The sequence below is a fragment of the Pleuronectes platessa genome, chromosome 10 (assembly GCF_947347685.1).
Source record: "Pleuronectes platessa chromosome 10, fPlePla1.1, whole genome shotgun sequence".
Lineage (NCBI taxonomy): Eukaryota > Metazoa > Chordata > Actinopteri > Pleuronectiformes > Pleuronectidae > Pleuronectes > Pleuronectes platessa.
The window spans coordinates 17,893,712-17,915,675 of NC_070635.1; the positions used below are offsets into that span (position 1 = coordinate 17,893,712).

The 21,964-nt window shown below is 41.0% G+C and overlaps 1 protein-coding gene across 1 annotated transcript in view; it reads right to left on the reverse strand.

Moving 5' to 3' along the window:
- The window catches only part of LOC128449166 (RNA-binding motif, single-stranded-interacting protein 3), a 122,842-nt gene that overhangs the window by 28,494 nt on the left and 72,384 nt on the right, over positions 1-21,964 (reverse strand). Inside the window, exons 5-6 of the mRNA XM_053432216.1 lie at positions 9,675-9,832; positions 8,581-8,660 (exon numbers count right to left, since the gene is read on the reverse strand). Of these exons, the coding sequence (XP_053288191.1) occupies positions 8,581-8,660; positions 9,675-9,832 (238 nt within the window). The remainder of the gene's footprint in view (positions 1-8,580; positions 8,661-9,674; positions 9,833-21,964) is intronic.

Below are 21,964 nucleotides of genomic sequence, written 5' to 3' on the forward strand. Positions count from 1 at the left end.
TTCATCTATTTATCAAAATGTCATTCCTTTTCAGATTTAATAATAACTCTGGTTTTAGTGTTTTCTTTCCGTGAGTTAGAGAAAAAAACTTTGTGACTTCGGTATGCTACAAGAACAGCAAGAGAAACAAGTGTGTGGACCACAAAACATGTCAATAAAATGTCAGAGATGGGTAGAGAATGATGTGTCTGAATGTGTGTGTACAGGTGAAAAAAAAAAGAACTGGAGCTTTAGTGATTTGAAGCAGACTTATTGAAGTGTGGGGTTTTGTGTTTAACTGACACGACACGACATGCACCAGGTAGCATGGCTTTGTACTGTGGAGAGTGGAGCACACACTGTTACCACTCATTGGAGCTGTGGGATAGAGCAAACCACAGTAGGGCAGCACAGAGACTGTTAAAACTCCAGCAGAGAAAATAAACATATCCATCTCGCCTCTGGTATGAGGCGCACAGCAGAAGAAACAAGATGAAAAAGAAATATAGGGGGGCGATGGGGGACAGATTATTCTAAATGCACCTTGTTAAATTCAGAAGATAAACAATATACTGTAGATAAAGTTGATGCTGCTAGTATTAATACCATAATGATATGGTAATACCACGTCTGACACATGCAAGTAAACAAAACAATCAATGTCAAGCTGTAGGCAGACGCAGCCCAAGTAGGTGATGACAACAGAAGTCTAAATTGGCTCCCTTAATTGCAATTTAAAACCCAAAGTAGGGCTGATTATCAGCATGAAGGTCTCATTATTATTTATTCTGAGTTTAACGGCTCATTTTTGCTCCTGAGTAAAGGCTGCAGCTCTTCTATATGAGCGAAGAATCACAAACACTTGCAGAAGAGCAATTTTTTTTACAAATCTACAAATCTCATGCATGAGCTTTATATTGATACATATTGGACTTCATTTATATTGGTATTGGTATTGCTGAAAATTACATTGTCTACCCCTGACATTGATAATGGTTTTATTACCCAGCTCTAACTAAACCAAACCTGATCAAACATTTACAATGTAACAAAGACAAGAAACATGAAAAGAACGTGGAAACAGCCTAAGACACCATTCTGTTGGTAAAAAGACACCGTCAGTTGATGATGGCTCAATGGTTTTAGGCCAGTCCTTCAAATAGGACAATTCTCATTTAAAATAAAATCCAATCCATTAGCAAGCAACATGGGAAATCATTCAGTTGGAAAAACGGGATCTAATCCTCAAATGTGACAAAATAAGGAATCCCTTAGCTTAGCTGAGCTTAATGAATGAATCCTTCAGCATTGTAAATATTTTATAATATTTTTGTTTAGGACACCCAACATCAAAGAGCTCAAAGCCCTGGGACGGAACAATATGCACTCTGGAGGGTTACTAACTTCAAGTTCAAGCATCTCACATGAGGAGAAGCAAACATAAATGTAAAAATATATATTAGAAAATATTTATTCGAGTTGCTAGCAGCACTTTATATCATTAAAATTTCAACAGATGTGTCCACTGCAATAAACCAAACTGTAAGGACTTTGAGCTGAGACAGAGAAGTGAGCTTTAGAAGATATTTACTCTTTTTTAAGGTTAAAAGAAAACTGATGCTCTTCACCAAGCACATTCCCTCACAGTATCCCCAGGGGAGAGGAGGTTTACTACTTTCACTACATTGGCTTATTATAAACCTAAAACAGCACATACGGAATTGTCTGGGAGACAAAGAGGAAAACAATACACTGAGGAGACAACACATTTAGGAAATCAATCCTCCAAATGTCTTTCAGAAATCGATGGCATTGATCTTATTTGATTAGGTCTCCAAAAGCATTGCTTCTTAACACCCATAGCTGTGTTTGGGTGTTAAATAAGTGGCTTCAGATAACGTAGGTAAGCTCACTACGGATCTGACAGTGCAGTACTGCCACATAATTACACAATCTTTTTTCTCAGCGCAGCCTTATTCAATTTCTTCCTACATTATCAAGGACATTGAATAAAATTCATTTCCCATTTATGAAAGTATTGAACCACTTGAATAGAGGCAATGAATGGGGGCTCAATGCCTCATGATCCCACCATGCGCATAACACTGTACATATTTTGAAAAGCCTCATGATTATTATTGAATCTACTTAGAGTGATGCGCCGTCTCTGAGATCTGGACTCGTTTGGTTCTTGTCCTCCATTTGTCTTCCCATCAGGAGAAGGCCGGGCAAAGAGAAATATCAAAGCTACAACGCTACATCAGAGAGTGAGGGAGAGAGACAACCAGAGGTTGGACAAAAAAAGTAGGAGAGGGATGGAAAAAGAGAGGAGGCATGACAAGAGGGTGAAGGAGAAATGGCATGGGAGCAATGGAGACGAATGGGGGACAGAAGTGGTGGCGTGAGAAAGAGGATAAATGGAGGGGAGGGGGAGGACAAAGAAACAGCATGTACAGAAACAAGGACATATAAGAAGTGCAAAGGGCGGGAAATTTGTAACTTTTTTGTGCTGAATTCTTTACTTCTTTAAAATTTGCTGAGACATTTTGGTTAAGAAATTACATCAGCGAATTAAAGCCAATTAATCTTATATTCAAAGGTGTTTCATAGATTCTCAAAAAACAATGAGATTGTTTCAAGATTTTGGATCCAGAAGAAACTTGAACTCTGCTGAGCACAGGTTCCTCCAACCGGTGATTCATTTTCAGTTTTTGTTGTTGTCTAATTACTTTTTTCATCTTAAAATACAACTATGTTCTTCTATTATTAAAACATTATTTTTGAAATCTCATATTTTCTCTACAATATGGCCGTAATACCTAGCCTGGATGCCAGACGAACTTAGCCCCGCCCACAACATTTTGGTCGGGCAGTTCGGTCTGGAGTCGCTCCATTGGGAAAAAATGATGGGGCGTGTTTCAACTGACCAGGAAGTAAAATTCCTCTTCGCTCAATTGGATAGACCTACAACCAATCAGAGCAACGTAGTATGTGACGTATGCTAAGCAACGCATTGTGAGTTATTTACTAACGCCGGGTTCACACCGGACGCTTCAGCGCAGCGCCAAGCCTTAAATAACAGCTGGCTCCCATCCACTCCCATGTTAAAACTTTGTGCCGGTCACACCGGAGGCTGAAGCACCGCGAGGCAGCCTTGGCGCAGCGTGGTGCTTCAGCCTCCGGTGTGACTGGCACAAAGCCGTGCAGCGATCTACTGGATCAACGGGTGATATTATTAGCGCTGCCCGGCGGTTCAGCGTCGCTTCAGTGTCCGTTGTGAACAGCCAAGCGCCGGGGCGATAGGGATTAGCGCGGTGCTTTGGCGTCGCCTCCACGTTCTGTGTTCCTCTTTCAAAATGAATGCGCTGTCGATGTCTTCTAAAACAGACTCAATGGCAGCATCTACACATCTCAGCTCGCCAGCGGCAGGCATGTTTGTTGAAAACGAATTCAACCCGAGGGCACTGTGATGACGTGGTTGATTACGTTACCGTTGATCATCTGTCAATCATCGTATAAAGCCCGCCCTGACAATCTGATTGGCCCGGTCCGGCCATAATTTTTTCCCAATGGAGCGACTCCAGACCGAACTGCCCGACCAAATCTGTTGTGGGCGGGGCTAAATTCGTCTGGCATCCAGGCTACGTAATACCACAAATACTATGAGAAATTGCTGTGTTGCTGCTATTGTGACACAACGAGATACTAAAAGAGAAACTCAGTCATCTCAAGTTGAGTGTATTATCTGTTGCATGAGGCTTTTATAACTGAGAGACAAAACAAAACTATCTGAGGGAGTCGCAAGACTGTGAAGGTGCGTATTGACACCTTGGGGATTAAAACCAAATAAAAACTCAAAATGTACAAAATGGGAAAATGATAAAAAGAAATAGAAGAATTTGAATTCCTCAAAAATGAAATTCCAAGTCTAATAACCTTGTATCGATTTGACCATTTAGTGAGGTTTGTTAGTGCTGTTGTGAAGGTTTCCAGTCAAACCTAATAACTGCTTCCAAACCAACACAGGGGTTTCTAGTAGTAGATACATGTACGTGGTTTTTGTCTGAATTCAAAGGCTTAACTAATGTTATACTATCTATGGATCATAAGTCATTAAATACTGTTTTCTAGGCAATCTGTATAAATGTAGAGCCTACAGGCCTACAGTCAAGATTAGGTAACCATGGTAACACCTGTGCATATTACTAAGTGTGTGTAAGGATTTCTCTTAAATAAGAAAGTGAGTTGTTCGCAAAGAGGTGCCCGGAGTGTGTGTGTCCTATACTACAGGGATCTCAGCCATTCCTCAATAAAAGACCACACACTGTCCTCCTGGAATATTACGGTGCAAAACACAAGGTCCAGTTCCTCCAATAATAATATTCATAATCAGTTATTTCTGCATCAGCTCTTTGTGACCACCAGAGAAGATTGTATACATTGAGTGAAGTTGTCCAATGAGTTTGTTAACTGTCAGCTCATATAACAGTATTTTTACAGCTTGAAAGACAACGATATATCTATTTTTCCCCCGCTTGGCCTGAACCAAATGAACTGAAGTGCAGGTGTGAAAGCGCCCATAGATCTGGGAGGTTTAATACATCAAGCAGTGACATGAAGTGACATGGTCATGATGAAGCTTTACACGATAAATGCTCTCTCTGGTTGGATAGAGGCGGCCTCCCACTGGAGCCGAGTCTCTCCCCTCACTGCATGTCAGCAAAACATTATCGAACGATGGCCAATGAGAAGACAGAGTTACAACATATAGTAAATACACACCGACCGCGACTCCATTTAACCATTGGAGTGGAATGTCGAATATGCAGGATCATCGGCTCACTGCAAGTGATGAGACATTAAAAAGAGTAAAGATGTTACAATCACTTTTTATCCACGGACACCTCAAGCCGTTGATTGAGCGCTAAGACCTGATGAAATGATCCTATTCAAGCTGTGTGGTCATATAGTATAACCTTACAAAGACCATAACATTGATTGAAGTCAGACTACATTCCTGCTCTTGTGTAAATAAAATATAAAAATTTAGAGAATCAAGTCTACACCTAATCTAGTTGCTCTATCTCTATGAAGAGACCCACTGGGAGGAGCAGAGCACTGTGGATCAATGGATTTCCTGTTAACTGGGGCTGATGGGAGCTCTGGTCATGTGATCAATGCCTTGATTAATCTTGAGGCTAGGGAGGCAAATATTACTGTTGCCTCTCTATTCATCAGCTCGATGGACGGATTGCGGAATTAATAAATCAGACGGCGGAAATAGTCAAGCACCCAGACATTGACACAGTTACTAACTGCTTCTGCATGGTAGATTCAACGCTTTACAACAGCAGTTCTTTGTGTTGTTTTTATAAAACAAGGACTATGAACAAAACAAAGCTCAATGGCCTGTTTCTACAACAGCTTTGGAAATGCCAGAGTGTCCGTGACACAGAAAACCAGTGACATAAATCAGCAGAATCTGGCTTTAGAGACACATTTTCACTTTAGATTGGTGAGCAGAGTGTGTGTGTGTGTGGTTTGTGGATCAGTTCACAGAGGATCCACCGGGCCACATTCTCCCTATTTCATTGGCTGGTGAACCCAGAGCGACTTAAGAGGTCAACATATATGCTCTCTCCCATACACACATAAACAGACATACAGAGGAGAAAGGAGAAGATGGAGAACCCTGACAAAGAAAAATAATGCATTTCCTTCAATGTAGAGGTCAGCGACTTGGCGTCTGCAGAGGGAGGGAGCGTATCTATGTTTGTGAGTGTGGTGTTAAGTTTAAACCTGTTTCTATTTTTATCACAAGCTATAAATACTGTAAACAATGATGTTTTTCTGCAGAAAGCTGCCGCAAATCCAGAAGGTATGAAAACATTTACAGTGATTTGAAGTCTTGTTTCTTGTCTGTCACCTGACAAGAAAACAGTGTTCACTCTGAAGTGTTTAGGTGTCAAATGCTGAAATAAGTCATCTACGGTTGACGTTTGGGGCCGGTCAGGTAGTGTGTGGTGTTCTTACTGCAAAACAGCTGCTGACTGGATGATGGAGGAGGATGAGAGAATGAGAGCTCTGAGACTGAAAAACAACAAGTTTGCTGGACACAAAAATAAAAAAAGGTGTCTGCTGAAAATCTGAGGAGGTGATATTTCTCTGACTCATCAACTCTATGATTTACACACTTTATGTCATCTGAACTATTGCTAATATGTAAATATTGATAGAAGCATCTTTGGTATGAAGGAGGTCACTTCAGTCCTCCTAGCTTTTAACTTTCAACACTGAGGTCTTCGATATTCTTTACAAAGTCCACCAAAAAAGGTTTCTGTTTCAAACCTTTTTGGTGGACAGTTAAGGTTTTGGTCTCAAACACACACACACACACAAAGGCAAGCTCATACACACGCACACAAACACACACACACACACACACACACACACACACATGCACAAAAGAAGCAGTGACTGCTCTAATGATGCATCATTCACTTGCTATTAAATTACAAAGCTATACCTCACAGTTAATAGAAATACAGCAGATGTGTGTGTCTCTGTGTGTGTGCGTGTATGTGTGTTAGTGTGTGTGTGTGTGTGTGTGTGTGTGTGTGTGTGTGTGTGTGTGTGTGTGTGTGTGTGTGTGTGTGTGTGTGTGTGTGTGTGTCTGTGTGTGTGTGTGTGTCTGCTTACGTCCGAATGAAAAACTGTGTCCCCCACCATGCTTTACCTCACAAATCATGCTGCCAGGGCACTGGGCACAGCTCTCTCTGCCTGAGCTTGATTTCTATGTTCCTCAGTGTGATGCACTCTTCTCTCTTTCTCTGTCTCTATCTGATCCCTCTCTATCTCCATATCTTCTCCCTCATTCTGTCACTTTTAGTTTGGTTCTCCTCACCTCAGCTCTTTTTTTTTTCTCCCTCTACCACCTTGTCCTTGCTCTGTTATTTCACATTTTTTGTCTTTCTCCCTATCCAGTACATGCCATTATTTTTTACACCCACACAGCCCTCATCCTCCTTTTCCTTCTCTTCTCTTTTTCTTTCTACACTCCACCCTTTCCCCTGGTCTCTTCCACTCTTTGTTGAAAGTCTTTGCTGTTTACTTTGGTGGACAATCCAAGACAGATTATTTGCTTAAAGGGTTGTTTGTCTGTGTATGACCATGTGTCTTGTGCGTGCTTCTCAATCCCTGTCTTGTTAAATTCAGGAATTAATCACTAAGACCTTCCTACTAAACAAATTCAAGGTGGTCTAAGGCAGATATGTCCTGATGTGAGAGGTGAAAATCAAAACAAAGATAGTGTGAATGCATCTACGTGCAAAAGAAAACCCACAAAGAAATTCATAATTCTGAATGTTGGACCTACATAGCAACAGAAATGTGGGGTGTTTGGAATCAAGAATCAAACGTTGTCATTCAGTGCTTGGTCTGATTTTAAGACCTGATTTTATATTAATTTTTTTAAACTATCAAATCAGGAAATTTTGCAAAGTTAAGTCCATAATCGAGATGACCCCTTTTAGGATTTCAGTGAAAGCAATGACCAAAGTTTTATATTGACAATATATTCTGTCAATGAAAATTATGGTAGTATTTTCATTAATTATGGAAGGTGGACAACTGTTAACATTAAGTGCAGATGTCGGAAAACAAAATATCAGCATTTGATAAGTGCGTGCATTTGGAATCAGTGGATGTTAGCATTTTCTGATTACCATTTTGATACCCTCCACATCAATGCAATCAAGGCTTGTGGGAAAAAAGATGATAGTAGATCAAGTAAATGTCTTTATTTTCATTAAACTAAAGTCTTATCAAAGCCCAATTTTAGGTACGTATAGGGGAACATATGGAGCCTTAGGTTTGTCCTCTGCATTAATTTTATCCATATTTATGCATTTTGCATGACGCAATAGTAGCTGTACCGCATAAAATCGTGGGGAGGCAGTGTAGCAAACAGCTCAAGCCAGACAATCCTAAGAAATGTCCACGACTGAACATTTGAGGAAAGACTGAAGACTTAAGAACAAACTACAGGCATCTATATGATGTTACTTGACCCATAATCATGTTTGTTGTCAGAAACTCTTGACTCTGCGTTGCCCTCTGGAGGATGTACTTAATAAAAACAAGCCAATGGCAAGGACAGATTGAAGTGCGTGGGCAGTGATGGTAACATCATTTGAAACCGACGTATCTCTTTTTGTATGTAAAGGTGGAATAAACAAGCCTCTAGGTTGAAAAAAGTTTCAATTCCTCTATAGCAGAAATGAAACACTAGCTGCAAGCTGTCCACCTCACCATAGTGAGAACGTAACCCCACGCTTCACAAACATAGCGGATCCCTGACATGTTGCTTTTTCTACCACATCACGAAAACCTCAGAACTTCCTGGCGGTGATTCAAAGGTTGGCGGCCAGCTGAGCTCAGGTTCAAATAATCAGACCTTTGAGATGAGCAACTCTCTGCAAGAAGTTGCGTTGATGATGCTACACATGAACACCCCGAGCTATAGACAAACACCGCCCTCGCACTGTAGAAAAACACCGGCACAGAGAGAACGAAGCAATCGTCTCGGTGATCGACACCTACCTGTCATGCCTGGAGGGGTTTTCAAGAATTTCCCATTGAAATTTTGGATCACCACATCACACTTCTCCGTCGACTCCATCCTGAGCAGGAGATAAATAGAGAGAGAAAACGAAATGGGGGCTTCTTGAGGACAATCAGCTCTTTTTCTTACAATTCAATGTGCCCAAGAGATACTGTGGTTTCATAAAACAGCATGCAGATGTGTCCTACATTGCAGCAGATACGTGAAATACCTGCCTGCTTATGTGTCTATGCGTGAGTGTGCTTGTGCGTGTTTGTGTCTCTGTGTTTTCAATGGGGTTTCCTCTCCTTTGTCCCTGTTTAAAAGCTCCATTCAGTCTGATCTGTTGTGTGTCATGTCCTCTTTGTCTGCCCCGATTCAGCTCCGCTCACCCAATCACGGCTCAATGACTAATTGCCTGCTTGGCAAGCAAAAGCCAGTGTGTGTGACTCTGTGTGTGGTGGGGAGAGAAAAACCGCGATAGGAGAGAGAGAGAGAGAGAGAGAGAGAGAGAGAGAGAGAGAGAGAGAGAGAGATTGTGTATGTGATAGTAATGGGTGTGTGACCATGCATGTGTGTGTCTATGTGTGCGTGTTTTGGGTTTGCTTCACATAGCCAGTGACCCTGAATGGAGCCCTGACTGCATTCTAATCACTGGCACACTCCATGGTGTAACTGAGAAGACCACACACACACACACACACACACACACACACACACACACACACACACACACACACACACACACACACACACACACACACACACACACACACACACACACACACACACACACACGCAGGAGGGTGAGGGGGCCAAGGGTAGAGGAATGTGGAGTTGTATCATTAGAGCTAAAAGTCCTTTAGTTGTAAATGACCAGGAGTCAACTAAGCGTAACATTGTCTCTTGCTATTATCTGAAAAATTAATTTGGACCAGAGTTTGGTGGTTATGAGTCAGTATTATTTTGTCTATGAAGTAATTATGCATTAATTTGTCCACCAAACTCCAACATCATGATGAACCGCCACATTTATCAGGAACTGTTACAGAAACAGAAAATCTTGTGTGTGCGTCTGTCTGTGTCTGTCTACCTGGCAAAGCCGACTCCTCTGCTCAGGCCGTTGGCGTCCCTCAGTATCCGCGTGGAAATGACGTGACCGAAAGGCTTCAGCATGTTCTCCAGCTCCTGCTCGTCCATGGACACCGGCAGGTTGGAGATGTAAAGGTTGGTGGGGTCCTGCTCCTGTTGCTGTGGAAACAGAAGAATATAAGATAAGGAACCTGATATCATTGCTTCCATCGCCTTGCTTGGGCAAAAGATCCATATTTTAGACTCGGAGAGTTGGGAACCATGAAAACACATCTCCTTGAAATCAATCAAAGGATCGGGTCTCACAATCATGCTTCATGTTCTTTAAGAAAACAACAAAAGAAAATGTTTTTTACAACGATTATTCAAAAATAAATAAACTTCACATTGATCACTGCTGGATCAGATGCTCACCATGGTGAAGAGTTGAAAAGTCGTATTTAACCTCTAAAAGGATAAATCTAGACATGAGTGCCCTTGTGCTGAGCAAAAAAAACGTTTTCCTTTCAGGTCTCAAAATATAGCAAGAGGAGTAAGAAGAGTTGACTATTTACCTTCACTAAAGCTGATTTTGTGGCACTAAAATGCATTAAAGGTTAAGGCTGTGTCATTGCAGTTGTTTATTTCCATATTTATGTCTGAATATCCCGGTGCAAAAAAATATGATTCAACTGACACTATCCTCAAACGAGGGATTTAACATTTCCTCGGAAAGACAGTGAACTGCGATCACACTCAGAACCCCTGAAGCGATAAGGTAACACCCTCAGGATTCATAGATGTTAAAAGACTCGCAATTTTTAACCCCGCAGAAATGAGGAAACCTCCATTTAATCTGCCTCTCAGTTAGTTAGACTTGTATACTTCAATTATTTCCGTTCTGTTTGGCAGCACTCCACTGAAACGATCCTAGGCAGGCCTGTGTGTGTGTCTGTGTGTGTAGCTAGTGATTACAAATTAAAGAGGGATGGGTGCAGTAGAGGTTGTGATGGAGGCTGCTCTATTAACAGTAGTTTACTGTTGATAGAAAATAAAAAAACGCTCTATAATACATGTATGTACGTGTAATTAGAACTTCATGATTCAGCCATTACTGTATATTTCTTAGAACTGTCTGGAAGCCCAGTCGCACAGGGTTGATGGTGAAACGGATGTATGTTCTGTTTCATAAAAGTTTATGGCTGCAGATGCTGTGTATCCCCTGTATGCTAATGATTCTTATTTATTCATAATAAGCCTTTATACCGTGGTGGTGTAGATGCATAAAACACAATATGTTTTATTACAGTCAGTGCCGAGGAGTTCCTGGAACATCCCCGATACATTTTTATCAGAGGGCTCTTCCTCATATTAAACATTAGTCACATCTTTTATTTCCGTTCAGTCGTTTATTCCTTTATTATCCCAGGCGCGGCTTGAAGTCGGGTGCACAAGATAGAGGACATCAGAACACTACTGTACAGACCTATAATAATAACACCTACATGAGTATGAAAGTACAGGTATGTTGCTAAGAACCACTGGTCTACTGAAGTTATTACAATCAATATGCTGACATAACATGTGCAAATGGAGCAAGTTTATTGCACAGAGAACAAAGGGGTTTCTGCTTCCAACACGCTGCTCCATATCTCAGCCTGAAGATTATATTCCTCCATCTCACGTGCACAATCCCAGGCAACAGAAACACATGTGGCACTAAGCCTGACATAGTTCATACATGTGCTTCCAATGTTGTCATGGAAAATAAAACAAATACAAAGTGCATATAGACCGTCCTATGCTGCTACGAGTACACAACTTCAAAATGGTTTGTTATATTGTTTTACTAGGGCAAACAACAGTGTGTGTTTTTGTGTGTGTTTGCGCATCTCTATCTATAATTACGAGGCCCAATTTTGGCTCAATACCATCATTGTGAGGACATTTTGTCCGGTCCTTATAGGGTAAGGGTGAGGCATATGTGGTGATGGTTAAGGTTAGGGTAAGTGTCTAGGGAATACATTATGTCAATGAGTGTCCCCACAACTATAGAGAGACATGCATGTGTGTGTGTGTGTGTGTGTGTGTGTGTGTGTGTGTGTGTGTGTGTGTGTGTGTGTGTGTGTCCCAGGTATTGCTAATGTTGTGGAAACTGTTTACACAGTCACATATTGTGAACTTGAGTCACCATAGTCACCAGTCACAATAGCGTAAATTATAGAATTTTAAGTTGCAGAGATGCTTAACTTGCAAGATCTCTGACAGTAAAGTGGCCTTTAGCTGGGGGAAACCTGCAGCAATGCTTCAGGTATTCCGATCATTCACTCAGAAAAGCAAACTAGTTCAGTCAGGTTTAAATTCCACTGAGGAGATCACATGTTTTTATTTACACCACAATTAGACTGGCATCGGCCCTTAGCACCGAAAGCTCTCTAGAAATCTTTGTCGATGTCTTGAACATGTATGACCCTGTCGCATGATAGAAGCATCATCAACACGCACACTGGCTCATGGTGAATCCTCTGGTTGATATCCTGCTGTCCTCTAACGTCGTCTCACTCAGACATTTTCCGGAACTTTACTAGAGAGCTGGCAGGAGAAACGCCGCGGATAATCCGAAGTCTAGTGCATGTCTGAAAAAGCCTCTGAAGAAATCCGTCCATGGTTTTGTGCTCACTGCTTGTAATACAAGAGCAAACACGTGCTCTCCAAGAGGCAGCAGCAGTTACATCATGCCTACTAACATGAACTGACCACAGCATTAAATGATGAGACGTTCAGTATCCATGTTGATTTCACTGAGCTGCAGTCATCATGAAGATGGAGAAAAGAGTATATCTCCATGGCTAATGAAACCCTTGGGATTTCAGGGTTTAGGGTTCATAAAGTATTTATGGTATGTTCATTAAGTATTGATTCAGCCGTTAGAGAACGTTTAGACTCCCCGACAATCATTATGAAAGATTAGAACTTTGCTTGAGGATGAGGAAGATGGAGGAAGGCAGAAATGCAGAGAGAGAGAGAAAGATGAAGATGTGGTGGTGATGGATGAATGGAGGAAAATGTAAGTCGTGGAAGAGGAAGAAAGAGCGAAGAGAAGAAGGAGAAGAAAGGGGAGGATGAGAAGTGTGAGGAAGAAATTCTCTTTAAATATTAATTGAGCATTCAGACAGCATTTTAGACAGCAATGCTTCCATCATAGGAGATTAGCTTTTAATATGAGGAAGAGGAGGGGCGGATGACATGTAGGGGAAAGTGGAGAAGAGTTGTAGAGTGGAATGGGGGGAGGGGGGTAGAGAGGAGATGGGCAGAGGGATGGTAAAGGAGAGTGAAGAATAGCTAGATTAGAAGAGGAAATGACCAGGATTAAGTAAAAGACAAGCTGGAATGGTGACCATCCATTTCCAATAATGGCTTGTCCCTGCAAGAGGCCGTGATGCGTCATTTGTCGATGTGAAGTGTTTCTATTTAAGATGCAGGCGCCACTGCAAAGAAATGTGCCGCTCAAGTGTTGTCTCCCCACGTATCCATCCATCCATCCATTCATCACATACACAGACTCAGTCGCTGTATTTCACAGGTATTTAACATTTGCTTCGCCCTCTCTTTAAACCCGAGCTCTTCAGCAGGTGTTGTGGCATCGCAAGGTAGCCGCGACATAGCATGATAGCAGGCGCAGTTATAATGATGCAGCAATGAGGTTTAATGGGCCTGAAAACGCCGTCTGACTCGCTGGCAGGCTACACAGTCAGGGAGAGGCACAGTTGGTGTGAAGCTGTTTCCAGCGCATGACAGATGTTACGGAGCGAGAGGGGAGGGGGGCGAGAGACAAAGAGGTGGAGAGGCAGAGGGAGAGAGGGGACAGAGAGAGAGAGAGAGAGAGAGAGAGAGGGGTGAGTCATTTGCAACATGCAGAGTGAGATTGCTGAGAAATAACTTTGTGCGAATGGAAACTTTGAGCAAAGTCAAGTCGAGTTCATTCACATGTGGGTGCTCCAAAAGCACTTAAGTTCATATCCCAGAAGTACTTGAGCAAATAAATGTGTCTTGCAGGCAACTGTGTCTGGAGACGGTGAATTGGAGTGTAATGTGATTTCAATAACCCACCACGATGCCGCTGTTGATTTTGTACCCATCTCACTCTTGATTTCCCTGGATTGAGGCGATATTACAAAAACAAAGAAAAATCACACATTTTCAGGCGCGGGCGTTGGAATAGACAACACGGACATGTATCACAATCAGCACATGGAGGAGCGGAGGAGAGGTTATGGCATCCCTCTTGTTTGCGCAAATCTGCATTCATCTCCCTGGTTACATTAACCACAATCTGGAAGGAGAATGTGTGCAGAGGCGAAACCGCCGACCCACTTCTGACTGAAACTGAGATTTTGAGACACATTGTGTTTGGAAGAAATTAGCTCGTTAACCACACTGAATAAGAAATCTTCGGCTTTATCGTTTATCTTTTTACAGGTTGTAAACAACCCAGCAAGTTGTTGTTGATAATGAAACTTGAAAGTACAGTAAGAGTAAAGCCCAACAGAGAATAAACTCAGGTGTTCTCTGCAGCTAATGTTATTGAAAGACAGAAAACTCTGAGACTTATTTTAAAGCTTGTGAAATGACGTTGGGTGTGTTTGCAGTTCTCCTGTGATTCCTTCACGGATTTCCCGTAACTTGGATTTGCAATGGTGGCTTTATTACATTTTCAGCTACATACAGTGCTTCACTGCAGAATATCAGCTCAGTTGTAAGTTATTTTTTTCAATGCAAAGCTTTCTCACAGCAGCGGCTGTGTATATGAATTCCCTGCGTGTCAGCCCCAACCTTGCTGCTTCTTGTCAGTGAGTATAAACATGGACCTATGGGGTAATTGCCGGTGTATCTTGTTTTCATCAACACAAAGCTCACACAGAACAGTCAGATTTGTCTGCACCATGGTTTCAACCATATCGTAAGACGATTCAAAAACACATTCCCATCCCTCTAATGACAATAGAACATGCAGACATGTTTATTACCTCTGGCATTGAGGGAGCGTTTTCTACTGGACAGATAACCGCACAACTTGCAATATGGGTCTAGAAAGAACCTTTCACATTTTTAGTTTCGAATGTGGATCAGGGGGCGAATCCAGGAGGGTTTTTCACTTTCTTTACCATTGTGAGATTTAAAGTTTTTCTACATTTCCATTGATTCCTCACAGACTATTTCAAGGATCTTGATGAAAACAATCAGACATGTTTAGGGGTGCAATATGGTGCTCTCTGAATGCCATTCTAGTTGTCAATATGAGCTTCTAGTTTGAAGTTTTGCAGATTTGAAGAATTGCCCCACTGGACTTTGACTCAGCAAAAAAACAATATTCAGTTGCCATGAATAGTGAAAGAGGCGTTGCTTGTAATAATGGTTCCTCTTCCTCAAACTGAAAATTCTTGCTAATGTTCCTAAATTGATGATTGACAAAATTATTAACACCTTTCTCTGTGCAAAAATGTATTCCTGGTTGCAAGATATATTTCAAATGTGCTGGGGAGCATCCTCAGTGATGTTCGTTGGGTCATTGGGACTTTCTGGTCTTTTTACCTCAGACCCCCTCACCCAGCTGACCCTGATCACGTCCCAGTTTGCAACCCAGCAGCAACGATCCACAGGCTTTCCCTCTTTATCCCAAGCAATCTAGTGGCTCTCTAAATATATCTCAAGCCCTGATTTGGCTTTTCAAAGTTAGTCTTTTTACTATGAAATTCATCTTTCTGTTTCCACTCACACTGTTTCTAAGTTATGTTAAGCACAGGGAATGTAACATAACAAGGGTATTTTATGCTTTAAAGATTGTAGCTAGAAAACCACTTATTTTAACTAACTTATGACCAAGACTGACAAAGCCTCCTTTTATCTTCAGATAAACCTTTGAATTCACTTCTGCACAGAATGAAGACTGGGCAGAGACTTGAAAAATTATCCTCATCAACATTTTAGCGTGTGTTGAAAAGCAGTGAAACTAAAGTTTGAAATTGGAGTCTGACAATTTCAGCGATAAAGAAAGATTTAGAAGATCAATGAGGATCAATGACTCAATTCCACAGCTGTTAGAAATGACCTTTCCCTTTTGATATTGCTGTTTTCGTCTGCCAGTGCTTACATAAACACACTCGCACACACGCACACATATCCATACACAAGCATGCATGCAAATGTAGAATATTGCATTCAAAGTCAGTTGCCCTGTGTGGGAAGATAAATGTGCCACTCTGTGTATTGGACACTCTGCTAAAGGAAAATCCCTGCTGACGAAGGGAGATATTCAGACTTAGACAGAAAGGTAAATAACTCAGACTTCTCTGCTGAAGATGCTCTGCTTTTCTCTGAGTCACAGTCTAGATAGATGACTCTGGTCACAGTGAGACAGACTTGGAACTCCCACTCTTGAAATCACACAGCTGCGGTGCATGCGAAGGGAAAATCCTCCACGGATCAAAGAAAATATTTAGGTTTAAAATGAGCCACACAAGGGCAGCTCTGGTCACAACACACACAAGTATTTACCAAATACACGCACACAAACAACAACACACACATATATATACGTGCAGTAGTGTCTCCATGACTTCAGATGACATTACATTGACCTCCATTGATTCCCTAGAGACTTATTTTAACATTAACCATAGTTACTACTTGTCTAACCCAAACCCTAAACCTAACCTTGACCCAAACCCTAACCTAACCTAGACTTAACCTTTAAGCTCCATTCACCCTACTGCTTAAGGAGGTTGGCCTGTGTCAAATGGATGAGGATTTGGTTCAAAGTAAACTGCATGAGTAAAAGTCATAGAAAAGTGTGACTCAGGTTGAAAATAACTGGAATGACTCAGTTAATAATAATAAATTATAAAAACACAGAAAAATAAAGAACGGAGAGATTTTGTGCCATTTTACGCAGCATGTTTTTCTCTGCCAGGTTGCTTGCAGAGATCGCCTGACTCGGAGAAGTTTTAGCTTTCATTGACCTTTAACTGAGGAATGAAATCCATGTTTATTCCTTTAACACAGAGAAACACACACCACGTACAAACAAGCACACGTCTGCACGCACACGAGGGGCAGGTGCATGAAAGTAAACTACGCCTACGGATACTACTTGACTGTGTGTGTGTGTGTGTGTGTGTGTGTGTGTGTGTGTGTGTGTGTGTGTGTGTGTGTGTGTGTGTGTGTCAGTCAACAGCTGAGTCCCATTAGCCTTGATTACAGTATTCAGTATTACAGAAGAGAGCGAGAGAGAGAGAGAGAGAGAGAGAGAGATAGAGAGAGAGAGAAAGAAAAAGTGTGTGTATGTGTAATCCCTCTACATGGGGTTGTATGTGTTATAGTGTTGCCTTGGCCCTCATGCTTAGTTTGTTGCCTCACATCTTAGCGGTCTAACCTCAGGCCTTCTGTCTTATGAGGGGAACAACTACAATGACCATGATCACGTGTTTCACATGTATTCTACTATAACTCTTCACAAATGCATGTTTTTCTTTCTGAGCTTCCCACAGCTGAAGCTCAGGCAGTTATTTTACCAGACCACAGAGGTGGGAAAGAAGTAAAGCATAGAAGTAGAAATATTTGGTAACTTTAAAGTGGATTATACAGGTATCTTTATATACGTATGTAAAAAATGCTGATGACTTTTACGTTAACATATTAGTTACATATTTGTTTTCTTATAGCACAGATACAGCCTTTAGAGGGGACCTTTTTACTTTCATACTTTGAGTGCATTTCAAATCCTGTGCTTTTATATGTTAACTTGAGTAAAGAGGTTGAAACAGTTCATATACTTTTACTTGAGTCATTTTTAACACAAGTCTTATATTTGAGTAAAGATTGTGTGCTTTTGCCACCTCTGCCATCAACCCACATATGACCTCACTTCTACTCAACTGTTAGGAATCTGGCCCACACTCATGAATTGTGTTAGTGTCTTGTGTCCAGAGAATAAACACGCACATGCACAGCAAGAAAAACAGCATTACAGATGTAAAATTACAATTAGGCAAGAATGTTGTTTAGTCTCTCTATGTGTGAATCGATCCGCAGTATCTTTTATTCTATTTCAAATTACACCCAAGGGAAATAAATTGATTAATTCACAAGCCATTTTGTTCCGTATTCAGCACAGGAAATGTTTACTTAATCCACCCAGAGCTTCTCTGTCTCTGTGCTCACCTCCACCCTTTCTCCCTCCATCTTCCTCATTCTGTTTGCACCTCTCTCCCCTCGCTCCCCTCCCCCCTGATGGTTTCAGTGTCTCAGGATTGGGTGATTGATTCCGGCTCTGGATGGTTGGCAGACGAGCAGCCTGCACACTTGTGTGTGCAGCAGGGACTGCACTCTGCTCTGACTCTATGATGAATTACTGGCCTTTTAATACACACAGTGGAGACAGTGTGAGTTAGAAATAAGAAAAAAAAAGAGATGGGATGAGAAGGAGAGAAACCTTATCAAAATTGCAAAGGAGAAAAATAGGACAGTGAAGATCAATGCGGTAGCAAGAGGTCTGAGGGGGACAAACCTAAAGTTATGGTTGAATTTAGTGATACATGTTTGAATAGAGAATGTATTATGTGTGTGTGTGTGTGTGTGTGTGTGTGTGTGTGTGTGTGTGTGTGTGTGTGTGTGTGTGTGTGTGTGTGCCGTCCCCATTATCGAGACAGGCCTCTCTCATTGCTTTAAATGAGTCATGCAGTGTGAAGACACAGTGTTGGGAGCCAGAGGGAGGAAAAACGTTCTGCCTGTCACAAAATTGAATTAAACATTGAAACATAGTCTGTCTCTCCCTTAGTCGAGTGTGATGCCATTTCTTTGAATACTCAGGGTTTCTTTGCCACTTCACAGCTGCTAGAGAGCCATTGAGTGGAAAACTGCTTTTCTGCTTCTGAATATTTCTACGACTGTGCCATCATTTCTAAAGCCTCCAACTTCAATTTGAATGATCCTAGCTCTAAGTAAATCCACTGGAGGTCAGCAGAGCTGAATTACCTTTGTGGTCAATTAACCATGGCATCAACCTGATGTAGAACCAGTTTTAAATACTGGCTGTTACTTTGGAAGTTGAAAGGATGTGACCACAGCAATAATATCCCCTTTAACATAAAGTAAAATGCCCAATTTCTATTATTTCGGGAATTAAACACAATTCTCTGGAGACATTCAACCCATTACTATATAGGGAGAAATAATTGTCTGTGGCCTATATATCCACAAGCTCTGGAAGCTCTTAAGTGAAATAACCTTGAATAGGACATTTGACATGTTCATTAAAAGAGATTCTTTTTCAAATCATTTTTAATGGCAAAGCTAAAGTAGAGTGGTTGTGTGTGTGTGTGTGTGGGAAGTCAGGTGCTTGAAAAGGTTTAAAGGACAACACCAGCTTGTATATTAAAGATTTAATAAATGATGAGTAAACTTGAATACTCATTAAAAAGGAGTGGTTTTAATCAGATCTCTTGCATGTCTGATAAATGTATCTCAGTGGGATTCGAGGCCTTGTCACCTTACTGTCGTTGTTTCTGCCTGAGGACAGAACAGGCTTCAGGGAAACCCTTGCTCTAAATGATTAATGGAGTCTGAATTCAAGAAGGGGGGGGGGGGGGGGGGGGGTGTCTCTGACTCTGCAGGTGCTGTACACACCCTGGTACTTTGCATGTGTGCATGTGTTTGTGTGTCTCCGTCTATATCTGAGGTGGCATGGACCCAGTAAATACTGTTTCATGCATTTGGATAAGAAAAGGGACAAAAAGAGGTTAGGAAGCGATGTGGACAATTAAAGGGACAGATTGTGGAGAGAGACAAATTGACTGTATTCATCCGTTTTCTGCAAAGCTTCAAAACATATAAAACAACAATAAACCAAAACAAAGCACAAGAGCAGGTATAAAAAAGATTATTAATAAATTGCACACATTGCTGTAGTATGGGAAGTTCAACGGACACCTAGCTAGAACAGAATGGCTTTTAATATAAGTTAAAAAGAATTGTCTAAAAACTCATACTGATTTTTTCAGTATGAGTTGTTCAGGAAGAAAGTTCCACTATTGGTAATAAGGTGAGTAGTAGGATCAGTAGAGCACTTTGCAGCAGCAGCAGTTTGACCATGCAGTTCCTTAAATGTCAACCAAAACATAAAAAAATGATTTTAACACTTCAACACTGCGTCAGAAATGTGACCTGTATGTGAATCTAAAGTTCTTCTCTCAAAATGTAGTTAGAAGCCGAGCAGCAGGATTGGAAAAGTACAAACTAAATATTATAAAAGCATGACGTCAAGAAATACAGTCATTCAAAATGATTTTGCCTTCGGTTGAAGGAAACAAATTCAATCCCTTTAAGTTTTAAGTAATTATGACACTTATTTTATAATGCCCAATTTAATATAAAGCAGAATATCATCTGCATTTATTTTTCTTTTGCATTTACCTTAAAGATAAAAGATAAAAAATGTATCCCCGAGGAAAACTAAACTAAACTCAGCTTTGAATCGATGGTGAATTAATAAATCAGTGGCGACTTGAATATGTAGGAGCTGTGGTTACATTACTATTGTTCCTATTATTATGGACAAAACTGCTAAAGCAACAAAATCAGGCACTACTGGTGTTTGCCAAATTTCTGGGTCAGCTTGTTATTTAATGCACATTTTTATTCCCTCTGATAAACAAATACAAATGTCAGTGTATAGTGTCTATGTGATGCGGCAACAATAACTGATTTAAGTCGAATATCTTTCTGAACAGTGGGCTTCAGATTTATGGCTGCAGAGCCTCTTGCTAAAGACGCAGCAGTGGTTTGTCTCCTTTATAGGACAATATCCTGCAGGGCGTTGTCAGGTAATATGGGAGAGAGAGAAAGGGTGAAAAATGGTCAACTGGTCAAGAGCGAGAATCAAACCTTGCCGTCCTAGCTGCATGGTCTGCAGCCTACACTGTGACCCGTTCTCTAACAGATTAAAAGCAAGTTCAGCTCTGCTCCTACAATGACTCACATTCAGCACTACCTCTCTCTGAACTACTCCCTGATTGTCTGTCTGTATCGGCGCATTTCATTAGAGGAAAGCAATAAACCAGGAGGGCTGCTGGATTGCTGGATTATCATTGCGGAAGCACCTTCTCGGATAAGGGCAGAGAAAATTAATAAAGAAAGTTTTTAGACAAACTTATTGAATAAGCTTTTTCTTTTTGTTTCTGGCATCTTTTTCACCCTGCTAATGGCATGTGGCTTGTCCTCAGACAAATCACTGGAAAATGAAGTTAAGAGCCACAGCTAGGGAGAAAACAAATTAAAAGGAAACAGCTAAATTAAAAAAAGTTCTCAGAAAGTGCATGGGAGGGGCATGTGCTCTGGGCACTGCAGTGATTAAAAAATAAAGCAATGGCTCAGACACAAGAATCACATGGGCTCGGGGGGGAAGAAAGAGGTGCACTCGATTCTGACCAAAGTTGGAGTTTTTTTCCCCCACCATGTCGTGTTAAATACTCTGCAGACGAGCCAAGATTAGTATTGTAAAATTACAGTGAAAGAAAAGTCATATTTGATTCATATTCTATGATTCAGAATATGGGTGATTACTCCAGAAAAGAAGAAGAAGGCCAATCTGCGGCATCATTACAGCTTGAAACATGGCACTAAACTGGATGAGGGGCTATGACAAATGCTCTTGGCTTAGGTTAATGCTCTTTGCAGGAGTTTGTGTGCCTAACAAGCAGCTTTCACAAAATCACATTCTGACAGAGACAATGTTATGCAGGCCGGTTTTGTATCTAGAGAGTGAAAAGCTAAGAAGCTGAACACCTCATTCAGAGCGAGGATTTGTGAAGAAGCCTTGTTGCTGCTGTGGAGTTTCATAAAGAATCCTCCCAGGACTGATTATTGATGCAGGTTACAAGAAGTTACAGCAGACATAACAAATGCCACTTAAACAACAATTTTTATGGTTGATATCACTGATAACAGAGAGGCATTCCTCTCTTAATTGGCAAATAATACATTGCACTACCAAAAGAGAGGATTTGTTTTAGTCAGAAGCATCATCACCTTTCACAGATACAAAATCAAAAATTGCTTTACCATATAGGAGGTTAAGATCACAAGCAATAGCTGAAATTACAACAACAACAAAACGTTGAAGGATACACAAAGCAAGTACGAAATAATTAATATCTAATAAAGCTTTTGGTAGGAAGAAGGTTCGTCTCCTCTGCTCTTGAGAATTGGAAAAGTCAGTGTTGGAGTGTAAAGGAGGGTTTTGAAGCAGAGGCTACA